The sequence below is a fragment of the Lytechinus variegatus genome, chromosome 4 (assembly GCF_018143015.1).
Source record: "Lytechinus variegatus isolate NC3 chromosome 4, Lvar_3.0, whole genome shotgun sequence".
NCBI lineage: Eukaryota > Metazoa > Echinodermata > Echinoidea > Temnopleuroida > Toxopneustidae > Lytechinus > Lytechinus variegatus.
The window spans coordinates 22,316,877-22,332,253 of record NC_054743.1 but is presented as its reverse complement, the minus strand read 5'-3'; the positions used below and the strand labels follow the sequence as shown (position 1 = coordinate 22,332,253).

Sequence of the window (15,377 nt, the reverse complement as noted above, 5' to 3'; positions counted from 1 at the left end):
CTGGTGGCAACAAAACTTGAAGAGAATGAACTCTACATGTACAAGTACTGGGAGGGAGAATGGTAGTGGGGTGAGTCTCATTCACAGACCCTCTGGATAGGAGCTTCCAGGTGTAGGAAGCACTCCTCCTGGATGAACAAGATAAAAGAAAACCGTGAGTCCTGGTGGCAACAAACCTTGAAATGACTGAACTCTACATAAACATGGATATCAGGAGAAATATTATAATGCACAAAAGAGCCCTGGAAACTCAAAATGAAGCCCTAGAGAACCTCCATCCATTGCAAGGTTAAAGATTATCCAATGATGCAGATTTAGGCAGTAAGTTGTCAAAAGTAGCCCCTGGAAGTAAAAAAAAAGATGTTCTTTTGTCTGATTATAAATCTTGGAGGAACAATGTGATTGAGGGTGAGTACCAGCAGCTTCTAGTGTTAGGAAAATGAGATAAAGAAAATGGTGAGTTTCACAAGATAAAAAGGACTTGCTGGATGCATCATCTGACAAAGTCTATTTCATCCAACAGATACTATAGTAGAAATCAGATACCTCTGCTTCTCAGCCAATCAAAATCAAGGAAAGTTGTCAGAATTTGATGAAACAGTCACCTGGTAATGACAAGAACTTGAAGGAAATGTACACGTCTGGGAAGACAAGAATGTGAAAAAGAATGGCAAGTCCCAGCCAATCATCACTTGGATTTGAGCGTCTTTCTACAATAGAAAGACCTACAAGAAAATAAAGTGAACATGACTTGGTGAGTTACATGAAGGGTCATGACAATAAAAGTGTATATTAGGGATATGAACCCTAATTGTATTTCTTTGGAAGAGAGAAGAGTTTGAGGGTGTAGAAGGGAAAATAGGCATGTGTGCAGGGAATATTGTTCTAGCCTGAATGAAAGTAGTACAGAAAGCAGCAAGCATGTTTCAAGGCTACTGTTGTTAACTTGTTGCAACTTCAAGCAGTTTATCCCACTAAATTGTAAGTGGGTATATAACAAAGCTTTCACTGGCTAAAGCTTCACTGGTTAACAAAAGTGCAAATAGTGATTAATAGCAGTTTTCCCCTGGATATTGATAGCCTTACTAGATGCAATAAAATGTCTATTCTATACAGGCATGTAGTCAGGCAATTTATAATTCTTTCTATTGCTAATTATGCTGTTACAGTAGAAACCCTGTGGATGTAGCCTAGTCTTCATTTCAAATTCTCATCATAATCATAATTTTTCACTCTTTCTTTTAAAAAATATGTTTTTATTCTAACATTGATATTGTACACTTTATTATACTTAAAAATGTAGCTGCTAGAGAGAAGTTTTCTCAATTACGTGTAGTTTTATTTAAGTGCCACATTTTATATTGGAAAAATTTATCTACACTACCCCACTATCAACATGCGTAACAAATGGAACTAGCGAATCATCATAGCATGGGGTCTATAGGCCTGCTCCTGGCAGAGCCTCCCTCTATCTATCCGATGCAAATGTAGTTTATTACTCTTATTACAGTATTCAGAGGTGACACCTGCCATGAAATGGTGCCCAGGCCAATGGTATTCTTTAAAGGTCAAGTCCACCTCAGAAAAATGTTGATTTGAATCAATAGAGAAAAATCAGACAGGCACAATGCTGAAAATTTCATCAAAATCGGATGTAAAATAAGAAAGTTATGAAATTTCAAAGTTTCGCTTATTTTTCATAAAATAGTTATATGCACAATTTAGTCACAAGCAAATGAGAGAAGTGATGTCCCTCACTCACTTTTTCTTTTGTTTTTTATTGTTTGAATTATACAATATTTCAATATTTACAGATTTGATAATAAAGAACAACTTGACTGATTTATGAAATGTTAAACAATGGTCATCCCACATGTTCAGGGCCAAATAAAACTTTGTTTCACATGACAATGAGGAGAAAATTAGAATACTTCATATTTCATATGATAAAAAGAAAGAGTGAGTGAGTGATGTCATCAGTTCCCTCATTTGCATACTGACCAGAATGTGAATATAACTATTTTGTGAAATTAAGCGAAACTTTCAAATGTCATAACTTTCTTATTCATCATTCATTACTTTCTCAAGGATTCCTTGGAGGTTGTTGCTACTGGATTTTAATGATTACATGGTAACCACAAGTACAGTGTGTAACATGGTGACACGACATTTGCTCTGGCGACAATTGCTCTGGGCTTTATTTCATCTCAGATACAGGGTTAGAGTTGCAATAGGTTTTTATGTTAGGTTTAGGATAGGGTATACAAGTAGTATTATGGGTAATTTGAAGTTGGTTATTCCATTAGTGTGTGGAATTTGCAGCTGAGCAATTGTCGCCAGAGCAAATGTCATGGAAGTATAACATTACCAAATTATACATGTATGCTAAAGTCGGCAAATATGCATTATCAAACATCATTATACAATACAAACATCATCTTCATCAAGTTATGAAACCAAGCTGCCACACTAACACCAAATTTGATGATAATGAGCATGGAAGCTCATTAAATTTGATAACAAGGTGTGCTCGTGACACTGATATGCTATTATACTGTACAACAGCCGCATCTGTACACAAAGAACAAAAAAAGTATATATAAACTTCACCCAATGTCAACCTGCTTAGCCCTCCTATGTAACATTAGCGGTATGCAAGATAGGGTATACAAATATATTTAGTATGTTTCCCTGACAAACAGATGCAATGTTGGGTAGGTGACCCCCAAAATATGATAACATTGTGTTCAATTCCAGATTAAACGGGTATGACGCAGTTCAACCAAGTGATCGATAGGGTATTTCATGTACCGTATCAATTTTATCATGCATTTGTTTTGGATTATAAGTACAGAGTAAATGGAGGTGAACTTTGTATGGAGTTCCTAGTAAGACAAATACAGAGAAAATGAGAAGGAAAAGTGGAAAAGAAAGGTCCAAGGCAAGTAAAGATGAGACCCAAACATGAAGTACAATGAGTGGAGACTGCAAATAAATCTTCAAACGAAAATGCAATATCATAAAAAATAATTTCTTTCCATAGAAAAAGCATTTACCGTAATTCATAATTTTAATTGTCAGAACCTATTCAGTAGTCCACCACAGAACATACATGTGGTAGACTTTCCTAGAACCAGCCCTGATGTGAAAAAAAAAACTCCAGTAATTTTATTGATTTGACCTACATGTAATATGCAGTCCTCACTCTTCATAAAATTGTACAAAGATGAAAAAAAAGATCAAGCAAGCATTCAAATATGGCTCTAATTCCATTCAGGTACAGGGTTGCTTAAGTGATGCACAGGTGTTGTGGCCTAGTGGATATGTTATTGGACTTTAAAGGGGAATGAAACCTTTGGAACAAATAGGCTTGTGAAGAAACAGAAAAATCAAAGAATAAGAATAAAGAAAGTTTGAGAAAAATCGGACTATAAATGAGAAAGTTATGAGCATTTAAATATTGCAATCACTAATGCTATGGAGATCCTCCCATTGGCAATGCGACAAGAATGTGTGATGTCACTGATGAACAACTTTCCCTTTGGTGGACTATAAAATACCCTTAAAATGTCTCTTTTTGCTTTTTCTTATGATGATACAAACTCTTTATCCATGATGTATTGTTAAAAAATATGTATTATATGTACATGCCCTCATGTAGAAAGAACACATGATCTATGGATAGATGTGATAAAAGAGGCAATTCAAGTGAAATATATACTAAAGTAATGGGGAGAGTTGTTCATCAGTGACATCACACATCCTTGTCGCATTGCCAATGGGAGGATCTCCATAGCATTAGTGATTGCAATATTTAAATGCTCATAACTTTCTCATTTATTGTCCGATATTTCTCAAACTTTTGTTGATCTGTTTCTTTGATTTTTCCGTTTTCACACAAGCTATATTGTTCCAATGGTTTCATTCTCCTTTAAGATATAATGCTCGAGTTCAAATAACTTTGCTATTTGTTGTCCGATTTTGACGAAATTTTCGGCATTTTGCTCAGTGAATTCTACTCTATTTATTAAGCTATAAGTATTTTCAGCCTGGACCACCCCTTAAAAAATTTCCAAATTCTGTGTAGAAGTCTTGAATGCCCCACCTAGTGCTATCATAAAGCAAACAGAATTGAAATTGGACTTGAAATGGCGAAGTAGTAGCATTTTGAAATTGTGGACGGACGACAGACGACGGACGCCACGCCACGGCATAAGCTCATCTTGCCCTTCGGGCCAGATGAGCTAAAAATGCACGAATTTCATTTTTTCAATGGTTCCTGGCGATTTATTTTTGTTTTCTTTTCATGATTGGGTGTGAAATGATTTGTATATTGATATACAAAAGGTACAGAAAAAACATTTTCAATTTTCAGAGAAAGTGGCATTTCACTGATTTTTTTTACTATTTGCTATGTACATGTAGGAATGCTGCTCGCATATGACATCACAAATCAAATAATTTAGGCCTATATTCTAGTAACTTTTTAATTCTTGGATGGATTTTTCTCAACCTTCGGCAACATTTTTTATTACTTTCTCTGCTACTTTTCAAATTAACTTTTGTCAGTGTGATCTTCCCCTTTAATTCCTGGCAAAAAAAAACAATTGGGATTTAAATTCATCAAGAAAACAATTTCTAAAATGTCAGAAGCCCTTCCGCTTCTACATGTATGTTTGCAAACTTCTGAAAAGTGCAATACACTTTGTCATTCTACTGCTTATTTCGCTTCAACTTACAAGGAAACATTCAAGTACTGGAATACGTGACAAGGGAACTGACCACTCTACTAAAGATAATTGTCAGAGCTAGATAAGCATTGGATGGTAGCCATTAATTAGTCTGAGGGCACATAACTTCTTTTTTTGCACAATGCATAATACAGAGTCTGAAGCAGAAGACTAAATTCACTCATACTGTTGCTTTGATCTTATTAGACCCAGACAGAGGGTTTGGAATCTAGTCTCCATCTTAGACCTTTTTTTCAGAGTCAAACTTGGGTCTGTGCTTACAGACTAGTCATCGATGCCTTGTTAACATCCTTGTGTCTCTCAGAAGTTCATTTCATCCAAGTGTTTGCAGGGGGAAACATTGCACAACATCAAGTGTGATCATGAGTGTTGATGCTGAAAGGGGGAAAAAACAGTTTCCTTCTTTTTAAAGAGCACTTTAAATACTGTAGGATGCATGAAAAGGAAATATACACTTCTTTAGCTAAATATTGTTCATTTTGATCTGCCAAACAGCTCAAAACAAAAACCTACTATTTTCTGGAATAATACATGTGTAGATTTCTGACAGTTTGAAGAACAGTAATTTCTGAAAATGACCTCAATGTTACGATACAGGGGTGGATATCCAATTTTTTTAAAAAATAGGAATAACTTGGATAAGATGACAAAGAAAACCAAAGAATGTAATTCTTTGAGACTTCAAAATTAAATTTCATGTACATGGACGATTCAAGAGCATCAATATCACTATTATTGATATTGAATTTATGTATGCTTTTTGGCTCCTTTTCTTGATGCAGGTCAATGAACTTTTGCCCTTCCAACAATTCCCTATGAATCAGGGGTATGAGAGCAGAGCTACAAACCTTAACAAGAACATTTCAGTATTTTTCAAGCTGAAAATCAGTATTTTGGTGAGGAAATCAGTATTTTCAAAGAAACACCATAGGACAACACATAAAAATGAAACTTGAGAAATCAGCATTTTAGAAGAAACCATCAGTATTCTTCTCATTTTTCAGTACTAAATACGGAAAATCCATACTACTTGGCAGCTCTGTGAGAGTCAGGGTTGAAAACAGATGGTAGTGACGAGCAATTACGCCCTAGTGTGCTTTGGAATCTCTCTCGCAACTGCCTAAAACTGCCAAGTACTGAGTGACTCCCAACATGAAAATCGCTCCTGTAGTCAGACAGCCAGGCCAGCACAGCTATAGTTTTTACTACTTTTTTTTGGAGGGGTGGGGGTAGATTTCAAGCTTAATTTTAGTTTATCTCAATAGTTTTCCTCTGTACAAACAAAAGTATGGGAGCTCTTTCAATTTGTTTCAACCCTTCAGCTTTTTTTTAATCACTCACAGCCCTGTTGAATCCAACTCAGACCTCATCAAAAAAGAAATATAAAATAGTCCAATCCTTCTGGCTTACAGAAGAAAACAACTTCCTCCAATGCATACATGTAGAGATGCTGACAATGTAGCTTGAGTGTAAGTTCATAAAGTACTGTCAAACTTTGGATGGATTTCAGGAGTAGGTAGAGATACTTATGTACATAAAGTTTTTTTTCGTTCACACATTTAGCAAAAAGAATCTTTGCTGATTTAGACTAAAGTGACAATTTACTATTGCCACCTTTATCTTAATAAATTAAAAACATTTGGGGGAATTTAACTCTTGGTTGTTGCACTATCATATCATCCCAACCATTTTATGATTATTGTAATCACACACAGTGGGAGAGAAGAGAGAGAAAGAGGAAGAAAGACAGAGGGACACAGAGAAGGGGGATAGATAATTAAGGAATTACTAGGGATGAAGGGGGCATTTTGGAGGGGGAGGAGAATCAAAACCTCTCGCAACAAACACTGTACAAAAGCAACCCTTGAACTTGCTACTCTTTTCAAACAATGTTATCAGTCCTCTGCGGTGGCTTCAAATATTACAAAATGAGAGACAAAAAATAAAACAAACTGAAGCACTTATTATTGAAGGGTTATCTTGTTAAAGTGACCTTCCAATAATATTTGTTCAAGAGTGGTTCATTACCAAACAATGATCTGGTAGCTACCAGCAATTCCCAAATATCAATCATAGACATACCGGCAAAACCAATCTGGTATGTTATATATCTTGTAATGATAGGTGTGAATGTGTTTTTTATTACCAAGGTCAGTGGCAGTGAACGGAGCATGAATACATATGGTATGGAAAAAAATGAATACATTTTGACACAAACGGAAATACGTTTCAAAATATGAAAGTGATTATCTTTAACGATGACAGCGGCACTGAACTCTTTTCTATCTAATGCTAGCATTCCTATCAGACCATAAAATATTCACATAAATTTGCTATTCTGGACCAATGTAAGGGGGGGTTAAGTGGATTGACATGCATAGGCATGACCAGAAACTTGTCGAAATGGGTAGCCTTTTCTAATAAAGAACTAAGATGCGAAATGGGTGTTATGCATTAACTTCTTACAATATTAAAGCACAGAATACATGTACGTTGAGTGAACCTAATCTATTGTTCTGTGCTTTTTATATAGTGTAATATTGGCTTTAAATAGTGTGAAGGGTAGTGTAGCGTTTAAACTTTCAGAGAACTTTAGTACTTTAAAGAACTTAAGTCACTCTATCATGGGCGTAAATCCATGACATTAAAAGTGGGGGGGGGGGGGGAGGGACAGAACTTTAGTCTCTCTTTCATGGGCATAAATCCATGACATCATAAGGGGGGGGGGGTGAAAGAAACAATAGTTCATCCCCCTTCCCTTGAACAATAGGTTCACCACTTGGAGTTACGCCATGGCTCCTTTTCCTCAACATCTCTTTTTTTTGTATTTCTTCTTTCTGACATTCCACTTACTTTTGTACCATTTTGTACTACAACTGTACCATTCATTCACTTTCCGTATTTCCCTATTTCTCTATGTGAGTATTAATCATCATCATTGCCATCATTACTTGGATGTGTATTGAAAGTTTACTCTGTACAAGTCATGTAATTCAGCCTTTGACTGCTAATTGCATCTAGATACCCTACACCTCTCTATCTAAGGGGTATTTTTGCGCTCTAAAATTTCTTACACTTACAGAATTAGATTTTACAGGGTCTACATCTATTGGAAGTACTGTAGGGAAAGTGTTTCTTAAATGTTTGTTCAATTCAATGTTTGAACTATGTAGCATGTTTAGAAGATAATTAGATTGTGATCATTTCTCACCTGTACGCTGGAAGAAATCTCTGATGCAAATCCACCTGTGATGGGTGCTTCATGGGCTACCAGTAATCTACCAGTCTTCTGTACTGACTGTAATGCAAGATAAAGGATGAATTATTCAATGATTTGTAGCGTTTATGATAAGGAGTTCACTTAAAAAGGTTCCAACACCTCCCCACCCCAACCCCAACTCCCCCCCAAAAAATGAATTAATTATTGAAAAAAAATATAAAACAAATAAACAAACAAAGAAGTAAAAAAAAATAATAAAAAAGGAATAAAAATATAAATATATAAATAAACAAATACATACATACATAAATAAATAAACAAATGAATAAATAAAAATAAAAGAAATAAATATTACTTAGAAGAAAAGTTAAAGATGAATCTGAAATAGGATGGGGCACTTTTACCTCTGGATTGCCAAGATACCATCCCATTTCTCTTACATATTAATAAACAAGCCTCAAATGTACACAGATCTACAAATAACACAAAATGACACTGCATTTGCTGGAATAAATTTTTCTTACATCACTCATCAGAATTCATGGCTGATATCCTGGTGGGGCTTGGTGCCCTCCTGCTTGCTGGTTCATTCACCAACAAGACAAGGGACAAGCCCTGTCAGCTCAGTACACACAGGAACTCTAGCAATGAGAACATCGGTCCCCACAGGAAGCCAATCAGTGACAACAACCAAAATTAAAATGTGCCCTATGTACAAAAATATCTTTATTTCTACATGTAATAATCACATTTAATATAATTTCAATCCATTGAGAACATATTGCTACATACAGACATGGCTGTTTTTCCTTGAAAAACATCTTAGATCTACGTAATTGTGTTTCAACACTTTTCTGGGTCAACAGCGTGTGATATACAGTTTCAAAATCACTGGGGTCTTTTGTTTCGGTAAATAGAGCATACACCTTCATGTACATGGGGATATCTACTACAGGGCCCTGTTTACATGTGCGTTGGCTTTGAAGCTGGCCAGATTTGGAGCTGCCTTTAAGCCTGACATCTGAAGTGCCTCAAGATCATCATACCCCTGTTACACATGGTCTTGGGCCTGCAGTTGCATGTCTACACTTATGCCAGCTTCACATCCCCTATTGGTGACATTAGTCACCTGACATTTCGGGAAAACATCATGCATTGTTTTTGCATGGTTCGTAGCTATGACCTTTATCCTTTAAGCCAGCCCATGTCCAATTTGGTGCTATATATACACCAAATGTGCGACTGAGGCCGGACTCATGCCTGGTTGAAACCACATCCAGAGGGGACTCAGTCCGAGCTGGCATCAGTCCGACTTTTTAAAAAAGGGGGGGGGGAGTACATGTGATGAGCCGCCTTGGGGGCCGGCCTCAATCCACTTTTGAGGCATGTGCAACAGGGGTCTACATATATGTATACAGGTTGGATTGTAATAAGGTCGCATAGAGGTCTTCAGCTGGCAATCAATAACATTTCTGACAATCATTTGTTTGAGAAGAAATCAATAAAATTCAATTAATCTTGGAAGGATGGAGACACATGTGATTATAAAATTGATATGTTATGATAGGAAGGATAGCTGCTCAGATACTTATGTAAAGAGTGTCACAGTGTCAAGGATTTCTTTTACTGAAGGATTATTTCTCATTTAGAGAAATAATACTTTTACTGTTCATTTCTTAATTTCTATATAAATATGAATAAACGTATTACTCATATTTTTTACCTTTTCATCCATCCATACATTCATCATTCATTCATTCAACTATATCTTTACTATATTTATTACATTCCTTCTGCAATTCATACAGCTTTCATCTTATTCATTCACTCAACTTTATTGGTGAGTTACAAAACTTTCCATTTCAAATCATATCTGTATCTATACTACAAAATAATATCAATTATCAGATGAAATCAGACATATAATAACTCCCAATTCCTGCAAATAAATTTGAAATCCAATGCACATCATCACAGAAGTTCAGTAATTGTAGAATAATTCTGGCCATGAGCTATCTTGTCTTCCAAACTTTTCTAAAGATTTGACAATTGACAGAATTGAGTCAAGTTTGCCTGTTCCCATAGACACATAATAAAAAAGTATATAAAAAAAATCATATTGCATTCGGAAGAATACTGATGGTTCCTTTAGTACCATACTAAAGGCCAGTCTTTTCCCATGTACATGTAGGCTTCATATTAAACTAAAATCCTGCAAGATTTGTGAATGAAGGCCAGCATAATAATAGTGATGATATGTATCCAAACACTCCACACTTATATGAGAGCTTTGTTTATGTGGGTGTCTGAATGTAGACTAACTGTATATTTTGTTTTTTTATCATATTTTACATTTTTTTGTATAATAAAAAAGACCCATCCCCCCCTAACGTGCGAGGCGAGGTCATATTTTATATGATCTGGGCTTCATAACAAAGCTTTGAGATCAATCGCTAAATTCATGCCAATGACCAATCAAAATCATTGTTGCATGCGCACTTTGATCAAGACAAATGACCAATCAGAGTGGTTCTTCATATTTGTAAATTCTTGCTAACCAATATGTTCATAATTGGACCTGTGGATGAAGGCGAAAAAGGACTGTAATAAACAGTTTTACTTGAACTTTTCTAATTGCTAAAGATTTGTGTCTGAATGCTCCACAGGGCACAGAATATGCAAATAATATTTTACACAAAACTAAGTTCAAGTATCTGTATGACTTTGCCTGAATAGGGGATTGTCCTAAATGTTGATCCTTCACATTCTTGGGCTCGATGCCAAGTACATGATATGTTCACCTTTATAAAACAATTATCTATTTAATACTGTTATCCAGAGATTAGACCCACATTGTTTTGTAATACTTGTTTATAGACTTGAAAGGCCCTACAAACTCCTGTGAATGGTTGACATGAATATTGCTTATCGGTCAAAAATTTACAATCTATAATTATAAAGAAAGAACACACTATCTGTTACGATATATATATTTGTACATATTTATGGACAAAAGAATAATCAAGTTTTTAGATGTTTTGATTCTAAATTGATTCTGAACAAAAGGAATCAAATAATACATGATCTGCTGATATTTAAAGTGGCAGTAACTAAATATGGATCACAGACAGTGCAATGCACAATATGAATTTGACCAGTACAGGACAGGGACTTTTTGTAACATACAGTGTGGGGTGTTGTGGTCTAGTGGTCCTCACTCTCGTCTTTCAATAAGAGGGTCGTGGGTTCCAATCTCAGCCATAGCGGGTTTTCCTTCCCTTCAGTGAGAAATTTACCAACACTGTGCTGCACTCAACCAAGTTGAGGTGAATGGGTACACGACAGGATTAATTCCTTGAATGCACTAAGCGCTGGAAGATGGCTTGAGCTAAAGCCGAGATTACTCTTCGGAATAGATTATTTCAAGATAGATGTAATCATGTAGCTTTGTGTACAAAGCTGATGGACTGAAGCACTGCAAGAAAAAAGTGACCAAACTATCATACATGTATGCCTATCACATGAACTGAGAATAAAAAAAGTGGATTTCTCCAAATATCTTCCACTAGATGGACGAGCAGTGTTCTGGCAATACATGTAGGTGCTTGCGCACGTTTTGTGCATTGCAGTGCTTCACTCCTCCTTTCATTTATGTAAGACATGTTCAAAATGCAGGTACACTAGTCAATGAACAATGAAAGAACTCAAACAAAAATCAAACAATCAATTTCCATTCCCTAAAAACCCCCCCACAATTATACGAATAAAAACAAGGAAACCTGGGGCAACCACAAAAGACAATAGAGAATCTACTTTGAGAAACGTAAACAATGTCAAAATCACATTGAGGAATGCCGTAAGGATATCACCTGACCTGACCTCAATCTGATCTCATTATATGAGTCATGTTCACATGACTCCCTGGATATGGTATACCTTGTAGATTATCACTGAATAATTAGGGTTATCTTTGTGGAAAGACAGCCTTAATTTAATTGAACTCGTGCTAGTTATTGAAAAAGTCAATTAGGGTAATTTGAAATCTTGTATGTGGTAAGGACAATGTCATGACATTTGTTCAGGTTCCTTACAAGCTTGCTAGGATTGGGTGACAGATACATGTACATGTAGATGAGAGCGGTGTTGGCTCAGTCGGTAATGCGTCTGCCCGTCGAACCAAAGATCGTGAGTTCGAGTCCACCCCGGGCAGATGACTGAAGCCAGTGCGTTGTGTGTGAACGTCTCTCCCATGTTTCATAGATGCAGGCTATGTTACAATGGAAAACACTCCGTCCCTCGGATAGGACATTAAATGGAGGCCCCGTGTAGAGAAGAGTCACCACCTTTGCACGTTAAGAATCCACTGCACTATTCGTATAAGAGTAGGGGAAACCCTGGTGTAGTGGCCCACCTGTATTCCCCCCAATCAGTTATATCGGGAGGAGAGACCCACGGGTCATAGTGATTCAGTTCGCTTTTCGCCTCCCAGGCACAGGTGACGCCAAACAAATAAAAATAATAATGAATATGGTAGAGACTCAAACCTTTTAAGCAAGACACTGCCACGGATACCCCAAGCATATGGGAGACTGTGGCAAAAAGATCAGATAATGTTTTATCTGTATTGACTCATGGTAGTCACTTCATTTAGAAAACGGCTCTGCCAGGAGGCCCTGCATAAAATATCACTCTTCTCCAATCTGAATGCTGAGCGATAATCAAGAAGGCAGAAGGTCGCATTTCATACTGTAAAAGTGGAAATTTTTGCAGATTTCACAAGATCTACGAGCGTAAATATAAAAACATGTGAATCTATGACCATCTATTTTAATGCAAGATTTGAAATGCGGTTCAATTGCTTGTATCGTTTGGGCAAAGAAATTGGATAATTTGACCTATAGAGGGCGACATTTAAGTAAGCAAGCTTGAGCTCCAAAATCATATGCATCGCAAGAATTTGGTCTAAAGCAATGCGATCATTTTTTTAGTGGCAGATCAGTATTTAAATTATGATTTTGGTTGAAACATAAATTGCTTTTGCTGTTTCATTGGTGAGTGTTAAGATCTGTTTGGTTTTTAAGAAGACATTGGGTTGATTGCCAAGGTTTGTTGATCGATCCCATGCATTTTGACAGAGATTCCCAGGTCCTTACCCGGTGCTCGGCCGTCAATACCAGACCAGTTGGAGCGCCTCCGTTCTGCCTTCCCAGATGTCTGCCCGCAAAGATAAGTTGCTCTTAATGTCAAAAAAGCTCATGATTGGATCAAAACAATGCTGAATTACACCACTTAAGAGTTGAATTTTGATCAGAAAATGCAATTTCGTCACTGAAATGTTAATTAAAACCATTTACAGATTGGGAAGAAGGAAGTGACTTTGTGATTATGGAGTGTGCAGCACGAATTCAAGAACCCGCGAATATGTTTTGAAGCCGCCAAATGCGAAACATTAATCCCGCGAAAATAACAGCATTTACAGTAAAGTCTTTAGTATAACTCGGTCAGGAATTGAACCCATGACCTTCTGTTCATGAGGCGAGCGTTCTACCATTAAAGTCACCATGCCCGGTTGGAGAGAACACATCGGAAAGACAACATCACCAGCACAAACCACAACAATGCTTGTGACCTGACCAGAGACTACTCTCAGGGTTATAAGAGCTATCTTTGAACATTAGTTACAATTAATCAGGTGAAATCAGCTGATGCAGATACAGTTTTGAAAGGGTACTGTAGGATAAGAGAGGAGAAACAGCTAGAGTTGGAGAAATTCAAAGTCAAGCAGGAAAATTGAAGCCTCTTGGATGGATTTGGAAGAAGGGAGCGAGACGAAACAAATTCATATTGGAAACGGGAAGGCCATATTCACCTTAAATATAGTTTCCCTGTCCCATGGTAAGATGGTAACCAGGTCAATAAGCTCACAGCTGACTCCTAGCTTCTCTTGGGCTAGTTGGGCAACCTCCCTCAGAACGTGGATTTGGGTTCCCCATCCTACCAGTGTCACATCACTGCCTGCAAATACAAATAAAAAATAAAAATAAAATAAACTGCAAACTAAAGAATTAAGACTAAAGATAGATAAATGAAATCTTAACAGGAGAGCATTTCATGAATAGACTTGGTGGATGCTTCTCTTAGGCTCGTTGGGCAACATCCCCTACAAAAACTAAAGTGGGACACGCTGAAAGCCTTCAGAAGTAAGGCTAGACTGACAACCTTGTACCAATAGACACATGGATTTGTACCCTCCAACATATCAGCCCACCTTCAATCTCAAAACCCAACTAGTTGTAGATATCGAACTAGACAAAAGGGGACTCTCAAATACATTATAAGATCAAATAAAGACTGCTACCAACACTCCCTGTATCCCAAGACCATCCAAATATGGAACCTTCTTGGTGAGGATGTCAGAAATTCCAAAGACATGGGAGTACTCAAACTAAAACTTGAAAGTTTGGATATCAACACCCTTGTCTCAAAAGCACATTACCAAAATTAACTGTGTTTAGTGCTTGACCCCTATACCCAAATGTACGCGACAACCAGATGCCAGTGATTGTACGTCAACGGACAGATACAGATCTTTGTTTGTACCACTCCCTACCAGTGTTTTTCAGGGGTTTTATCCAGTTTTTGTTTTCAGGACCTTAATCTAGGCATTGTACCAAATTGGACTGACATGTAACTGACACGATACATATCTACATGTAGTTTGCTGTTTATGGGAGAATCATTGCTTGAAGTCATTGCAATGAATGATAGAATAAGATGATGACTTGAGCTATTGATCAGTAATTCAAATCTTTATGTAATAAAAACAAAACATTCAAAAGCATACATTTATGTAACTTCCGCCTACAGTACAGGAAAAAAAAAATCATTTAAAAAATAGATGTGATCCAAATGGCTAGTTAAATGAAAGGCACTTGTGATATATAGTTAAGCAGTACAACGATTTTTTTTTTGTATACAAAAAAACAAATTTAACAATTTGGGGACTGGCAAATGTATGTTGAGCATTTGCCATGAGGTTTCATTTTTTTTCAAACTGTTTCTAACTCTTCCTAAAATTTCCTTAAAAAAACACAGTATTTTTGGTGGGAATAATATGAAAAAACAGAAAGTATAGAGGTCTACTGTAAAAGTGTCAAAAACATTGAAAACCAATCACTTTTTGTAAACATATGCCATATGCATTTATTAAAATTCCTACCAGCTGACTATAGTTTAATGAAATAAATGTGTAACTAATCCATAAGGTAAATGTCATGTGAAACAGCCATATGTCTAGCACATGTATAATCTATACTGAATGACAGGATGTTGTCTTAGCTATATCTATTTTGAAATCTCCTTCACATACAAATTAAGATAATACTACATGTAGTTCCTGAATCAAC

At 36.5% G+C, this 15,377-nt stretch overlaps 1 protein-coding gene across 1 annotated transcript in view; it reads right to left on the bottom strand.

The window, feature by feature from the left end:
* LOC121413633 (2-oxoisovalerate dehydrogenase subunit beta, mitochondrial-like) overlaps positions 1–15,377 on the bottom strand; it is a 60,097-nt gene that overhangs the window by 16,447 nt on the left and 28,273 nt on the right. Inside the window, exons 8-9 of the mRNA XM_041606540.1 lie at positions 13,841–13,986; positions 7,963–8,049 (exon numbers count right to left, since the gene is read on the bottom strand). Of these exons, the coding sequence (XP_041462474.1) occupies positions 7,963–8,049; positions 13,841–13,986 (233 nt within the window). The remainder of the gene's footprint in view (positions 1–7,962; positions 8,050–13,840; positions 13,987–15,377) is intronic.